Source organism: Saccopteryx bilineata, chromosome 3 (assembly GCF_036850765.1).
Source record: "Saccopteryx bilineata isolate mSacBil1 chromosome 3, mSacBil1_pri_phased_curated, whole genome shotgun sequence".
In the NCBI taxonomy this organism is placed as follows: Eukaryota; Metazoa; Chordata; class Mammalia; order Chiroptera; family Emballonuridae; genus Saccopteryx; species Saccopteryx bilineata.
Genome location: NC_089492.1, coordinates 13,112,600 through 13,128,731, shown reverse-complemented (window position 1 = coordinate 13,128,731; position 16,132 = coordinate 13,112,600). Strand labels below are relative to the sequence as shown.

The following is a 16,132-nucleotide window of genomic DNA, read 5'->3' as shown; positions in this document are numbered from 1 at the left end:
ACAAATAGGTGTACCAGCAGGTGACCCAGACTTCCTTGTCATACTTATAGTTCTTGCACCAATGTATATTCCTCAGCTCACAATTATGGCTGTCACCCAGCCTTTTATGTCTAAGAGAGGACAAAAAAGCCAGATCTCAATTCACTGATTTTCTTGGGATATGAGTTCTAAACAAAAATAATTGCTGCTGCCCTACAGCCATACTCAGGAATGGTCATAAACGACAGCAGTGAGGGGGATCTTCCCCCAAGGCAGAATTTGGGGTAATATTCCTGGTCATCCACTTTGTGCAGAAAGAGAAGTGACCTGAAGTAAGACTACACCTTTATGGCAGGTGGCAAATAGGTTGACTAGTTCATCAGCAGCCTGGAGTGGGAAAGATTGGGGGATCAGGGACAAGGAAGTCTGGGGTGGAAAGTTTTGTGGGATTGGGCATATGTGTAAAGAACTTTGTATTGTATAACAATGCCTACCAGAGACCATCTACCATGGAAGAGGCACTCAGTATCCACATAAAAGTCTTGGCCAGTTAACTTCAGCAACTGTAATCATCAGCTACCCCAGTAATGTCATAATGGGCTCATGAATAAAGTAGTCATGTTGCAGAGATGCAGATTAGCAAGAGGCCAACAGCATGGCTTCCACACATCAAGTAGCCACTCCCTAAAGTTCAACACTGAGCCCTTGATTCAACACCATCTCTTAAGGAAAACAAGCAGCTGCTTGGTAGCAAGTTAATTACATTGGACTTCTATGCTAGAAGGACAATGATTCACCTTGACTAGACTCTTCCCATCTCCAGGTATGAATTTACCTTTCCTGCCCACAGGATGTTGGCCAGCATTACTATCCAAGGGTTTACAAGTGTTTCATCCATTAACAAGTATCCTACGTAATACTGCTTTTGACACCAGGGAACCACTTTACAGCCAAGTGGATGTTTCACTGGGCACATGAACATGGGACTTACTTGTGTGATCACATACACACAACCTAAAAAATGTTGGTTTGATGGAGTGATAGAAAAACCTTTTGAAATTTATAATACCCCCCCCCACTGTCCCAAGACAAAATATACACTCTAACAGCCATTACACAGTGTTGTTCCCTTATAAATAGAACAGGTCTGTGAATGAAAGAGTAGAAATTGAATTACCATTGTATTGGGCTAAGTAATGCCCCCAAATATGTCCACATCCTAATATCCAGAACCTGTGACTATATTTTCTTTTCTTTTTTTTTTGTATTTTTCTGAAGCTGGAAAAGGGGAGAGACAGTCAGACAGACTCCCGCATGCACCCGACCGGGATCCACCCGGCACGCCCACCAGGGGCGACGCTCTGCCCCTCCGGGGCGTCGCTCTGCCACGACCAGAGCCACTCTAGCGCCTGGGGCAGAGGCCAAGGAGCCATCCCCAGCGCCCGGGCCATCTTTGCTCCAATGGAGCCTTGGCTGCGAGAGGGGAAGAGAGAGACAGAGAGGAAGGAGGGGGGGGGTGGAGAAGCAAATGGGCGCTTCTCCTGTGTGCCCTGGCCGGGAATCGAATCCGGGTCCCCTGCACGCCAGGCCGACACTCTACCGCTGAGCCAATTGGCCAGGGCCTGACTATATTTTCTTACATAGTAAAAGGACTTTGCAGGTGTGATTAAGTTAAGGATCCCAAGATGGGGGCATTATTCTATATTATAATAACGTTTGGGCCCAATAAAATCTAGAAGCCCTTATAAGAGGGAGGTGAGACCAAGTTGTAGGACATGTGATAACTGAAGAAGGAGGATAGAGTGATGCACGGAAGGGGCCACAAGCCCAGGAATATAGGCAGCCCCTGGAAACTGAAAAAGGCAAGGAAATGAATTCTCCCCTAAAGTCCCAACATGGTCTTCCTGACACCTTGATTTTGGACTTCCGACTTCCGTAATTTATGTTGTTCTAAACCACTGTTTGAGGTAATTTGTTGTAGCAGCAATAGGAAATTCCATAACACACCGGTTTATTGTCCCCACTGACCGACATGTGGAATTTGTGCTTCCCATCCCACAATTTTGTGAGTCCAGAGGTCTGGCTCTTAATGGGAACTCTTTCATCAGGAGACACAATATTAGACCCTTTATACTTGAACCTACTGAGGTTCCGCAGTCATTTCAGGCTCCTCATACCGAGACTAGCAGGCAAGGAAGAGTTACCATCCTGGTGAGGTCATGACATCTGATCACCAGGAGGAAGCAGGGTAGTTACCCAAGGGCAGGAAGAAATATATTTCACACTCAGTGCATCCTTAGGGTAGCTCTTCATATGTCCCCGCTCAATCTCAGCAGTAAAATGGGGTGCCTTCCAAAATGGTAGAATAAGAACTTTTGAAAACTGGCCCCTTGATAAAAGCAATGGCAAAAAGTATCAAAATCAAAATTTTCAGAACTTTGGAAAGTAACTAAAGGCTGACAACAAGTTAAGGAGCATTCATTCAAGGTAAACAGCTAAATCTTGATTAAAAAGGGAAGCTCTGGCAGTCTTGTTCTGTCCTCACCCCCTGCCCCACCTCTAAACGATGTTAAACCGTTCCCAGCTTTTAGAAAGAATGCGTCCAGTGTTTCACCCTTCAGTGATAATGCTGTCCTTTACTAGGCAGTATCCATAGAGTGAGTCCTGTTACATTGCTGGTTTTTTTAGTCATCCTTTTCCCACTGTACTGTCACTTTTATCATAAACTAGATGATCATGAATGTATGGGGCTGTTTGTAGACTTTCTCTTCTGTTCCACAGGTAAGTTTTTATATTCATGCACCAATATCATCTTGCCTGAATTATCACTTTAAAATAGGTCCTGGTACCTGATACTGTAAGTCCTTCGACTTTGTTCATTGAGATTGCATTAGTTATTCTTGACCTTTTGCATTTTCTTATGAAGTTAAAACCAGCTTGTCAATTTTTGGAAAAAAGAACCTGCTGAGATTTCTTTTTTTGTTGGGATTACATTGAATTTATAGGGTAAAACTGACACTGTTACAATATTGAATCTACCATCATGAAGCTTTTATCTACTCAGATGGGGGTAGCTATGAAATGAGAGGTGATTATCAGAAGCTGAGACTATAGGATACCATCTAAGGTTCTATACATCCAGTCTGTCAGGGGAATGCTATACCATCTTCTCTGCGCTCCCTGCCTTGACAGATGCTTTTAACAGTATTCCTTATACCAGGGGTCCCCAAACTACGGCCTGCGGACCGCATGCGGCCCCCTGAGGCCATTCATCCGGCCCTTGCTGCACTTCCGGAAGGGGCACCTCTTTCATTGGTGGTCAGTGAGAGGAGCATATTGACCATCTCGTTAGCCAAAAGCAGGCCCATAGTTCCCATTGAAATACTGGTCAGTTTGTTGATTTAAATTTACTTGTTCTTTATTTTAAATATTGTATTTGTTCCCGTTTTGTTTTTTTACTTTAAAATAAGATATGTGCAGTGTGCATAGGGATTTGTTCATAGTTTTTTTTATAGTCCGGCCCTCCCAACGGTCTGAGGGACAGTGAACTGGCCCCCTGTGTAAAAAGTTTGGGGACCCCTGCCTTATACTCTTCTTCTTAGCAGTATCTCAACCCTCAGATTATTCTTGACTAGGGGTCCCCAAACTTTTTACACAAGGGGCCAATTCACTGTCCCTCAGACCATTGGAGGGCCACCACATACAGTGCTCCTCTCATTGACCACCAATGAAAGAGGTGCCCCTTCCAGAAGTGCGGCGGGGGGGGGGGGGGCCGGATAAATGGCCTCAGGGGGCCATAGTTTGGGGATGCCTGTTCTTGACCTTCACCCTGGATGATTAACATATTTGAGCCTGTCATATACATATTTATATTCTAATATAAATTAAGTACCACTGAATAATCATCATATATAACAACCCAAACTGATAAACAGTATTTTCACAGTACTCCTGAGCGGTGAATGGAGCCATTGCTAAGTGCTTTGTAAGGGTCGCATTATTTCTCCTAATTTGTGTAACAAGCATGAGAAATTACTTGCAGAGGATCAGATCTTAACCTCTGGAATCAGACAAATATGAGTTAGAAACCTGTCTTTGCCACTATTTTGTCTTTGTGCTTGGACAAGATTGTTGAGGATTAAATTGGATAATGCATGTCATGTACTTCGTATTATATTAAACATTTTTCCTTTTTCCCATGAGGATACTGAAGACTAGAGAGTTGAAGTAATTTGTCTAGAGACAGAGAGCTAGTAAGAAGTGGAAGTGGACAAGCATACTGCCGAGCATATAGAAAGTGCTGGAAATGTCTGCTGAATGAATGAGTGAATCCAAGTCAGGTCGTGTAAATTCAGCATTGACTCCCAATGCCACTATATTCTCTGTTGTTTCCTTTAACTACACACAATAGACTGTTCCTGTTTATTTGGGACTCACAAAACCAGAAAATACAAACAGCTGATTTTTTTAAAAAATATATTTATTTTACTGATTTTAGAAAAGAAGGGGGGGGGAGACAGAGAGAGAGAGAGAGAGAGAGAGAGAGAGAGAGAGGGGAACATCGATGTGTTCCTGTATGTGCCCTGACCAGGGACTGATGCTTCATCGTACTTCAGGACGATGCTCTGACCATCTGAGCTATCCAGCCAGGGCTCACATAGCTGAAGTTTGATGGGCATACCTGAAATTTAATGAAGAGAAAAACTAAAGTAATTTAGGATCAGAGGTTACATTTTAAGTAATTCCCGAGGTCTGAGATAAAGTTAAGGTATGTATTTGTCCCTTTGGGGGCTAATATTGCCTACCCTTCCTACTGGCATTCCCAAATTCCATTTGGAGGAAACACATAGTACTCTGGTGGGGAGGGGTGGGATGGGTAATTCTAAGAGCCTGTTTCCTACTGCGTCCTCCTCCCAAGGAAACTGTACTTGCCCTCGCCTACAGCTAGGGTACAGACATATTGTCCAGTAAGCTTAACCAATTGTATGGTCACTCTTGGAACTTGAAATCCTGAGGAATAATGATAGCCCAGAATCAGTTTCTGTTGCTTGAAACCAAGGAACAAAGATTTGACTGATGAAAATGTTGACCGAAATTTCAACTTAGTTTTTACACATTCTGTTATCTAAAGGCTTTTAGAGCCACTAAAAGGTATTTGAATTGTTAAAGCCAAATTAACAGATTGTTACTCGGTTTTTGTTTTTTCAGATTATTTTTGACCATGGGTAATTTATAAAGTTTGTATACACACACACACACACACACCCCCTACTGTTCTAGGTAGACTCAATATAAATATATGTGTGCAACATTCAAATCAATGTAGAAAGCAAAAGATTGGATTTAGTGAATTGTAGTTATTTCTTTGGAAATTTATCTTTATTTTAAAAATTCCTAAGCATCTAAAAACTACTTCATTGATAGAAATCTAGTTTTAAAGCAGTTTTTTAAAGTACTTGCCAGGATCTCATTCAAACCTTCATTTTACTGGTGGGAAAGTGAGACAGTTTAAAGAGACTTGCTTTAGTCAAGTGTGAGGAAGAATGACTGTGCCACCACTCCTCAAAGTTCCTGCCCTAAGATGGAATTTAGTTTGAATTAGAAATTCTTATACAAATAAAATTTGTGCATCAAAAATGGGAAACATTAATAAGAACGTAAGCATTTGCTAATATTTAGAAGCTTTTTATTTAATATTTATTTTTTAAAATAAAAATTGGAGGATAGCCCATGTACTATTTTATTTTCCATTTTGCATGACCACAATATATGGTACCTTCTGTCTATCACACTCCTCTTTTAGATTAGTCCTTGTGGACTCCTTTCTCTATAATAGCTTCACTCTTTTTTCCTTTAAATGGCAATTAGGGCAGAATAACAGGTAGGTTCAGTAGCTAATTTACATCTCTGAGGCTTCTATATAAGTCCTCATAGTCCTCTCTTACCAAGTTTCTTTCCTTTGGGAATAGGGTCAATACCAGATGGTTATTCCCCAGCAGGAAAATTAACCCAGCAGAGGTAAACACGATAAAAAAATGGTGATCATGCCTGACCAGGCGGTGGCGCAGTGGATAGAGTGTTGGACTGGGATGCGGAAGACCCAGGTTCGAGACCCCAAGGTTGCCAGCCTGAGCCCAAGGTCGCTGGCTCACGCAAGGGGTTACTCGGTCTGCTGAAGGCCTGCGGTCAACGTATGAGAAAGCAATCAATGAACAATTAAGGTGTTGCAATGCACAATGAAAAACTAATGATTGATGCTTCTCATCTCTCTCCGTTCCTGTCTATCCTCTCTGACTCTCTGTATAAAAAAAAAAAAAAAAAAAGGGAGATCATAATGAAAATGCAGAAAACAGGCAAAGAGGATCTTGGATTAGGATACTGCAGATTTGGCTGTGGGTGGAAAGAGCGAGGATCAAAGATGCCTTGATTCTAAAATCCCGGATTTGATTCTTAAGTAGGGATGGCTGTATTGGCCACCTAACTTTGATCATGATAAGTTATCTAAGTCTCAGTTTCCCTCTTTCTAAAACAGTTAATAATACCTATCAAAATAAGGCTGATATAAAGATTTAAGTGAAATATAAAATTTTACCTGGAGTTTAATAATCCTCTGCCCTTCTGGAGAATTCTTAACTGAGAGGATAATCACCCATTTAGAGCCTTGATATAAAGTACATTGGAGAGTGCAGTTTGGGCTAGGAACTGAAGTGAGCCAGGTTCTTGCTTACTACTGTATTTTATCCCCTTTAATCAGATGGCTGGGTCTACAGATGGACTGTGACCTTACACTCTGACTTGGTAGTGAAGGAAGAGAAAAATAGGATGGCCAGATTAATATATTACATGGATAGGCGGGGCGGGACTTTCCTTTATGGCCCTATGTTCTGTGGCTGAACCCCTGATATTAAACTAAAAAAAGAGACCAACAAGAGCAAAACTCATGAGGTGCACAGACGCCTGGAATAAACTCATTGATGAGTAACTCAAAGGGGGTGCTACAACTCGGTGTTTACATAGTATTTTTTTAAAGCAATAAATTTGTAGAGATGTGACAAGACAAAGGAAAAGAGGTTTAGGCTTCTAGGAGGTGGCAACTTTGGGAATGTAAATAATATGGGGAAAACTAGTGGAAGATGATTAATAAGGTTAATCTAAGAGCCCCCTTCTAGGTAAGGGACAAGGAGATATCTTTACAAATGGACATTTAAGTCCCTACTTTTTAGGCAAATGTGTTTGGCGGGGGGGGGGGGGAGTGGGGGGGTGGCGGTGGAGGCAGAGAGCTTTTTTGTGTGTATGGGGGGTATGGGGGGTTCAGCTGTTTCCCAAGAGGCTTAAACTCAATCGTATGTCAAAGTGGCATACTTTGGCATGGCATGTTCTGATCCCCAAGAAAAACAAACATTGGAAAAAGTAGTATGGCTTCTTCTGTCGGGGAGGGAAGAAGGGGGCTGCCTGGGTAAGCTTACCTCAAAAAAAGACTGGAAGTCAAAAACAGAGGCCTGCGTCCTTGTCCTAAGTCACAGAGGCCCTTGATATCAGTAAAATGTGGCCGATGGGTGTCCTCAGTTCTGTCCAATTTGGGAGGAGGTGGTTAGGACGATGTGCAAATGGACGAGGGATGTTTTTCTTTGTAGTGCCTAGGGTACTAGCCGAGCCGCGAAGGGCGGCTGCTCCTTAAAACGCACGCAGCTCCGCCTCCAGTAGCCTTTCGGGTCTTTTCCCTGGAATGTCGGCCGTCCTTCAGACCTGGCCTCCAGGTGCGGTGGGGTGGGTCTGGCGAGCGGCGCCCTTTGGCTTTCCACCTCCCAAGCATCTTTGAACCATGTTTACGGGATGTTTAATGGGCTCTAATAAAACAATTCCCGCCCACAGAAGCAGGGACTCCCTTGCTGAGCCCACGCCCTGTAGGCCAAGCGGCCACGCGGAGGCTAGAGGGCGCGGCTAGCGCAGAGCGCCTGCGCCACGGGGTGGCGCCAAAGCCGCGAAAGCAGTGTGAGTCGCGGAAGAGAGCGGAAACCATGGTAACGTTTTGAGACGTCAGTTACGCCGTACGTGATGACGACATGGGGAGCGCCCCTAGCGCCGGATTATGACGTGAAGTAGCGCGGTCTACGCGGTCTCGCGTGACCGCGGTCGCAGCCTTTCAGCCTCGCAACAGCAGAAACGGCAGAGGCCAGCGGGCGAGGTCAAGATGGTGGCTCCGCGGGCGGGGGAGGCGGGGGAGGGAGGAGGGGCCAGACCTTAGCCAGCTGAAAACACCGACACCCAGAGGCCTCCCGGGGGCCGCCGCGGCTTCCTCAGCAGCCGCCGCCGCCGCCGCCTGCTCCAGCTCGAGGGACGCGAGCGGGCGGCGGGGCGGGCCCTGAGCGACAGGAGAGGAGGGAGGGCGGAGCCGCCAGCCCCAGCCCCCGCCCCTGGCCGCCGTCGCGGGCCCAGCCCTGCGCGGCCCTGCCCGGCCTGCCCAGCCCCGGTGTGGCAGCGGCTCATGGCGGCGGTGGGCCCCCCGCAGCAGCAGGTGCGGATGGCCCATCAGCAGGTCTGGGCGGCGCTCGAAGTGGCGCTCCGGGTGCCCTGCCTCTACATCATCGACGCCATCTTCAACTCCTACTACGATGCCAGCCAAAGCCGATTCTGCATCGGGCTCCAGATCTTCCTACGGCTCTTCGGTAAGGAGGTGTGGGGGCGGCCCCGCGGCCGAGACGTGCAGCGGAGAGCGGGCAGCCGCGCGCAGCCCGGGGGTCGTGTGTGTGTCCGAGTGGGGGAGACACGCGAGACTGTAAGAGCAAGCGTGTCAGCGGTGTGTGTGCGTGTGAGAGGTTGTGTGTGTGCGTGAGAACCGGGCCCGGCGCCCGGGGCCGTCCTTGCGGGCCTGGTTGGGAGTGACCCTAGGGTCGGAGCTGGCCGCAGAGCAGAGCGGGCTCCGGGCGGGCGGCCCGCACCTGAGCGAGGGCGGGAGAAGGCCTGGATGTCGGAGCCTGGGGCTCTGCCTGCTGTTTCTCGTGGGGGACGGGCGCTGGCGACAGCCTCGGACGAACGGCACCCCTGCTTGCCCCTGCCTCGCTGTTTGTGACCTTAGACTTGGGCTGAGCCTGGGACTCAGTTTCCTTTCCAAAACGAAGAGGACTGGATGTGGTCGCTTTTCATGCACGGGGTCCACATGATGGCGAAGTGTCAGCGGAAAATGACACCCGAACGAAAGAGGCAGGGTTTCGAATGTCAGACCTTGAAATCATTACCAAAAATCCTCATGAAGAGGGCGATTATTTAGAACGAGTCCTAAAATTTTCCATGAAATGAAGTGGAGGTATTTAAAGAAAAAACGTGGCTAGAAAGTGCTGAGGCTTGCCCACAAGAGACTTCTGAAAATCAGTGTTCTCGTTGCCCGTGAATCGAGTGTTGAAAAGCATCTTGTTTCGCTCCCCGTTTTTATTTGCATCTCCAGAGAAGCGTTTATGCGTAAAGGAATTTTTCAAGTAATTGAAACTTGGCAAATTTTGTTGATGGGGTAATTCTTGATAAGTTTTTAGTAGGCCAGAGCTTTGAAGTATTGATTGCTGAGGGCCAGCTGATAGTGAGATCTTAAAACCTTCCTGAATTATGAGCCATTTGTTACTTTATTCTGACAAAAGAGAGTGGTAATGTTGCGTTTTGTTTTTAGCAATAAATAATGCTTGACATTGGTTTGGCACTTTTTTTGCAAAGCATTTTCATTGCTATTTAACCTAATATCTAACCTTCAGAAATCCCTCAGAGGTGGGCGGTGGTGGTCTCATTTTACAAACGAGGAAATTGAGGGTCATAGAGATTGTGGTTTGCTTTTGATACAGAGCAGATATGGTAAGTGGTTGCCAGAGCCTAGGCTTAAAAATCTTCTGACATCAATGGTGGTTCACTTTCTCCTAGTACAGCTGCAGCCCAGATACAGAGTAGTCTAGTATGTCACATGCCAGATCTTCAAGCTAACAGATGTGAACATGCTGTTCTTTAGCACAATACCTATCAGTCACCCACCAGCTGCTTAACACCAGCCATTCCTTCTCAACCACTGCAAAAGTGTAGTGCCCTCATCTGTGGCAGAAACTGAGTGGTGTGATTTTGTCATATATACAAATATCAAACACCTGAAACGAAAGTTATATGTTGAACATCTGAAACTAAGGTAAATACTTTGTCATTAATACTTCAGTTAAAAAAGCATTCGCTAGCTTTAATGTTTCATACTTAACATGTCTAATTCTGACAGTCATGGGTAAAGTGAGCTTAGTTAATGTTAAGATAAAATTAACAAGAAAGGGGGATCGCTGGGCAGGTATTTTAGTCCTGCTGTTAGAAGTTGCTCAACACGATCGTAAATTAACGTGCAGTTACTTATCTCAGAATAGTAAGGTGGTCCCAGTTGAGCCTGACAATTAGCCCTATCCTCACCCCACCACATACACATGAAAAAAGAAAAAGAAAAGAGAGATAGCAGAAGACAACAGAGTTCTAGGGCACTTTATCAGATTTGGGGTAACAGGATAACCAAGTGCCGCTTTGGGGACTAAAGAACCACGTGTTACATGGACTTGAGGGTGGGACGGTGGCTATCCCCACTTCTGCTGAGAAGAGTCCACAGTGGAGAAGACAAAAATGGAACACTGAGAGGATTAACATGTTCATTGTGCAGATAGTGTAGCTTCTGCCTTGATGATTCTTACGGCAGGTGACTGCAGAGGCTTTGAGAGCCCCTTCGGGACCAGGTGCAGGTGCTTCCAATGTAGTGCTTGAGTGGAGCTTCAGGCTAGAGGCTTTAAGGAAATGAGTACTTTCCTTAATTAAATACTTCGTGGTTTAAAAACATTGAACAAGGAACAACGTAATCTGTTTTCCTTTTGACTTTGTCCACACTTACTTTTGTAGTAAATCGTGGAAGTTTGTATTTGACAAATTAGAAGGAGACCGCAGGCAGGTTACTTGTGTTATACCTCCTTTTTCTTTTTTTCACTTTTTTTTTTTTTTTTTGTATTTTTCTGAAGCTGGAAACGGGGAGAGACAGTCAGACTCCCGCATGGATCCCGGCCCGACCGGGATCCACCCGTCACGCCCACCAGGGGCTACGCTCTGCCCACCAGGGGACGATGCTCTGCCCCTCCGAGGAGTCGCTCTGTTACGATCAGAGCCACTCTAGCACTTGGGGCAGAGGCCAAGGAGCCATCCCCAGCGCCCGGGCCATCTTTGCTCCAATGGAGCCTCGGCTGTGAGAGCGGAAGAGAGAGACAGAGAGGAAGGAGAGGGGGAGGGGTGGAGAAGCAGATGGGCGCTTCTCCTGTGTGCCCTGGCCGGGAATCAACCCGGGACCTCTGCACGCCAGGCCGACGATCTACCATCGAGCCAACCGGCCAGGGCCTCCTTTTTCTTATCTTTACCTTTCTTTTAAAAAAAAGATGGACAGGCCCTGGCCGGTTGGCTCAGCGGTGGAGCGTCGGCCTGGCGTGCGGGGGACCTGGGTTCGATTCCCGGCCAGGGCACACGGGAGAGGCGCCCAATTTGCTTCTCTACCCCCCCCCCCCTTCCTCTCCGTCTCTCTCTTCCCCTCCTGCAGTCAGGGCTCCATTGGAGCGGAGATGGCCCGGGCGCTGGGGATGGCTCCTTGGCCTCTGCCCCAGGCTCTGGAGTGGCTCTGGTCGCTGCGGAGCGAGGCCCCGGAGGGGCAGAGCGTCGCCCCCTGGTGGGCGTGCCGGATGGATCCTGGTCGGGCGCATGCGGGAGTCTGGCTGTCTCTCCCCGTTTCCAGCTTCAGAGGAATACAGGAAAAAAAAAAAAGATGGACAATAGTGGTCTCTCTCTTTCAGGGTGTTAAGGACAATAAATGAGATAGGATGTAAACCCTTAGAACAGTACTGGGGATCTACAGTTAAACCACACTCTATTACAGATAATTTGTTCTTGTGAAGGCATCAGTGAAATGTTGATGCTATTTGACAATTTTTTTTTTTTTTTGTATTTTTCTGAAGTTGGAAACGGGGAGGCTGTCAGACAGACTCCTGCATGCGCCCGACCGGGATCCACTCGGCATGCCCACCAGGGGGCGATGCTCTGCCCATCTGGGGTGTTGCTCTGTTGCAACCAGAGCCATTCTAGTGCCTGAGGCAGAGGGCATGGAGCCATCCTCAGCGCCCAGGCCAGCTTTGCTCCAATGGAGTCTTCGCTGTGGGAGGGGAAGAGAGAGACAGAGAAGAAGGAGAGGGGGAGGGGTGGAGAAGCAGATGGGTGCTTCTCCTGTGTGCCCTGGCCGGGAATCAAACCTGGGACTCCTGCACCTATTTGAAAAGTTTGATCTTAGAATATTGTCTGGGTCAGACTTTATGAGAAATACAAAATATTTTCCACATTGCTTGCTTGGCTGTTTCTTACTTTGTGCCAGTGTAATTATACTAATTTTTCATATTAGTGATAAAATTATTTTTAAAAAACTGGTTTTTGTGCTGAAAAAAGTTCATCCTGAAAAAAGCAGATGTCTTAAGTATTTAGGGCTCATTTAATGAGGCATCATCTGTTTTTGAAAGTGACAGGTTTGTGTGTAAAAGATACCAAAGGAAAGTTAAAATTAATCGTTCTACCTGTTTTTTTTTTCATTGTAGACCTTTTAAAATAACTTATGTACTGCTGTATATAAATCTCAAAATTTGGCAGTCTGGCATTTTTCTTTAAAATTAAATTGTAAAAATGGAAATCTATTTTCTTTTTTTTTTTTTTTTTTTTTTTTTTGCATTTTTCTGAAGCTGGAAACAGGGAGAGACAGCCAGACAGACTCCCGCATGCGCCCGACCGGGATCCACCCGGCACGCCCACCAGGGGCGACGCTCTGCCCACCAGGGGGCGATGCTCTGCCCATCCTGGGCGTCGCCATGTTGCGACCCTCCTGGGTGTCGCCATGTTGCCACCAGAGCCACTCTAGCGCCTGGGGCAGAGGCCACAGAGCCATCCCCAGCGCCCGGGCCATCCTTGCTCCAATGGAGCCTTGGCTGCGGGAGGGGAAGAGAGAGACAGAGAGGAAGGCGCGGCGGAGGGGTGGAGAAGCAAATGGGCACTTCTCCCATGTGCCCTGGCCGGGAATCGAACCCGGGTCCTCCGCACGCTAGGCCGACGCTCTACCACTGAGCCAACCGGCCAGGGCCGGAAATCTATTTTCTAAGGAAAAAATGTTAACAATTTTATTGGTAGTATCTAAAGAATTTATTTCCCTCCTACAATAAAGTGTTACAGCTGTACTTTCATTTGGTACCAAACTAACATGACAATTTCAGCAGATTAGAAAATAAAGCATCTCACTTTGGAGATTGAGATAAAATCATACCACAATATATAGAATATTTGAGAATGTTAAGCTGTTCTTAGGAGATGTTAAATGCTAAAGGAAATGCAACCCAGTACAGCATAATGCTGAATTAGTAACTCTAAATCCAAGGTAGAAAATGCAAGCAGAGGAGTAATAGTATTACTCATTTAATGATAACTCACTGAAGTGGAAAGATCTTTCTAAACATAAAGGAAAATCCAGAACTTAAAAGGGAAATTTTAGTAAATGAAAACTTTTAAGATAAAACTTAAAAAAAAATTCTATAAAATGGCACACTGAGGGAAAAATATCTGCATCATATGAGATTGAAATTCTTGTAAAAGTTTTGCTCTATCAATAAAAGCTTATATTCCTAGAGGAATATAGGCCCAGATAATTACAATAAATGATGTGCATATGGTCAGTAAGCAAAAGAAAAATTACTTCATTTATAGTTTATTAAATCCAGAACAAAACACTAGGTTGGTGAAAAGTTCACAGTTTGATTAGAAATTAGTTTGGTAAAACTATGGGGAATTTTGGTAGGCTGTCAGCTTCTATGTAAAGCCATCTGGCTCTACCAACTGAAATTTGTCGTTTTTTAGACATACAATTTTTTTTCTAAGAATTTGACCAAAGAAATAATTGTATAAAAACTATGGTCAAGGCCTGACCAAGTGGTGTTGCAGTGGATAGAGCATTGACATGGGACACTGAGGATCTAGGTTTTGAAACCCTGAGATCCTTGGCTTGAGTGCAGGCTCATCTGGCTTGAATGTGGGCTCACCAGCTTGAGCATGGGGGTCACTGGCTTGAACATGGGATCCTAGACATAACCCCATGGTTGTTGGCTTGAGCCCAAAGACTGTTGACTTAAGCCCAAGGTCGCTGGTTTGAGCAAGGGGTCATTGGCTCAGCTGGAGGCCCCCAGTCAAGGCACATATGGAAAGCAACCAATGAACAACTAAAGTGCCGCGCATATGAGTTGATGCTTCTCATCTCCTGGCTGTCTCTGTCTCTTTTTTAAAAAAGAAAAAATAAAGTATGGGAGAGGATATTTATTGCAACATTGTTGGTAATAACAAAAAAATTGTTAATCTAAATGTCTGTTGAAAGGGAATCTGTTGTATTAGGTTTACACATACAATAAAGTTTTTGAAAAGAATGAACTATAGTTATTTTTGGTGCAAAAAACAAAGTGAAATAGGAGTAATTATTGCAAAGGGCATACTAGGTATTCTAAGTTGTGACACTATTGACGTTTTGAACAACATTATTCTTTGTTGGTGAGTCTGTAGAGCTGTTCTATGAATTGTAGGGTTTTTAACAGCATCCTTGTTCTTGACCCAGTAGATATCAGTGGCACCCGACCTTTCCCCAGTTGAGATTGCCAGAGATGTCTCTAGATATTGCCAGATGACTCCTGTGGGTAGACGGGGAATAAGATCCTGACTGAGAACCACTGAAATAGACAAATAGATCCATAGCACAGAATATTAAGGCCAGAACTAGCCACTTATATATAGAAACTTGATGTACTTCAGGGGTAAGATTAAAAGTGCACTGAGGTAAACTATTCAATTTGTGATCATTTAGTTATCCATATGGAAAAATTTTACTGGATCATTACCTCATGTCAATATATAAATAGTTCTAAGTGGATTAATACTTAGATGTGAAGAGCAGAACTTTAAAATTTTTAGAAGAAAATACAGGAGAACATTTTTTTTCTTTTTTAAATCAGTGTAAGGGGAATAAGGGGAAATTATTTTACAATATATAAAAGCAAATGTGTAATATGGATAAATTCAGCGATATTAAAACTAAAAACCTCTATGAATCAAAAGGGAGCATCAGAAAAGGGAAAGACCAGCCACTCACCTGGAGCAGATGTTTGCATTACAAATAACTGACAAAGAATTTGTAGTCAGAATATGTTTTAAATGTTTACAATTCATTAAGGAAAACCAATGCTGTGGATAAATGAACAAAAATAAACTGGCAATTCACAGAGAAAGAAACATGGTCAGTAATTGGAAGATGCCTTCTTTGATAACTGGTCAGAAGTGCAAGTTTTTAAAAGGTAAAAAAGCATCAAGAAAAATTACTATTAAGATCCTCTTTGGCCCTGATGAGTTGGCTCAGCTGGTAGAGCATCAGCCTACATGTGGAAGTCCTGGGTTCGATTCCTGGTCAGGGCAGACAGGAGAAGCAACCATTTGCTTCTCCACACTTCCCTTTTCTCTCTTTCTCTCCCTCCCATCCACAACCATGGTTCGAGTGGTTCAAACAATTGGCCCCAGGTGCCGAGGACGGCTCCATGGCCTTGCCTCAGGCACTAAAATAGCTCGGTTGACTAGTCATGGAGCAGCCCCAGATGGGCAGAGCATCGCACCGTAGGGGGCTTGCCGGGTGGATCCTAGTTGGGGTGCATGCAGGAGTCTGTCTCTGTCCCCCTGCATCCCGCCTCTAAAAAAAATAATAATACAGTGGTGTCTTGAGATACGAGCAGAAAAACATACAATTTTTTTTTAAGATACGAACTGCAACTCAGTCTGTATTTTTGTTCAAGATCAGAGCGAAATTCTGAGATAGGAGTCATGATCCAAGAAGCTGCCACTAGTTGGTGCATTGATGCAAGGGTCCAGTATCAGCAGCACAACACCAGCATCTCGTTCTTTCTCACGTGTTACCCAAGGAATCAAGTTGAATCTCGTGCTCTGTACTCGTTCTTGCATCATTTTTGCATTTTTTACTAACTTTTTTTGTGTGCTATCATGGGGCCGAAGAAAGTGAGTGTAAAAGACAGTGGGAAGAAGAAGAAGAGAATGATGT

At 45.0% G+C, this 16,132-nt stretch overlaps 1 protein-coding gene across 2 annotated transcripts in view; it reads left to right on the top strand.

The window, feature by feature from the left end:
- RNF139 (ring finger protein 139) overlaps positions 1-16,132 on the top strand; it is a 29,695-nt gene that overhangs the window by 3,539 nt on the left and 10,024 nt on the right. The window contains exon 1 of one of the 2 annotated variants that reach the window (XM_066265690.1): positions 8,239-8,645. The exons of the other annotated variant lie outside the window; for it this stretch is intronic. Within the exon in view, the coding sequence (XP_066121787.1) occupies positions 8,465-8,645 (181 nt within the window). The 5' untranslated portion in view covers positions 8,239-8,464. Of the gene's footprint in view, positions 1-8,238; positions 8,646-16,132 lie in introns of those variants that run through there. 2 annotated transcript variants of the gene reach the window in all.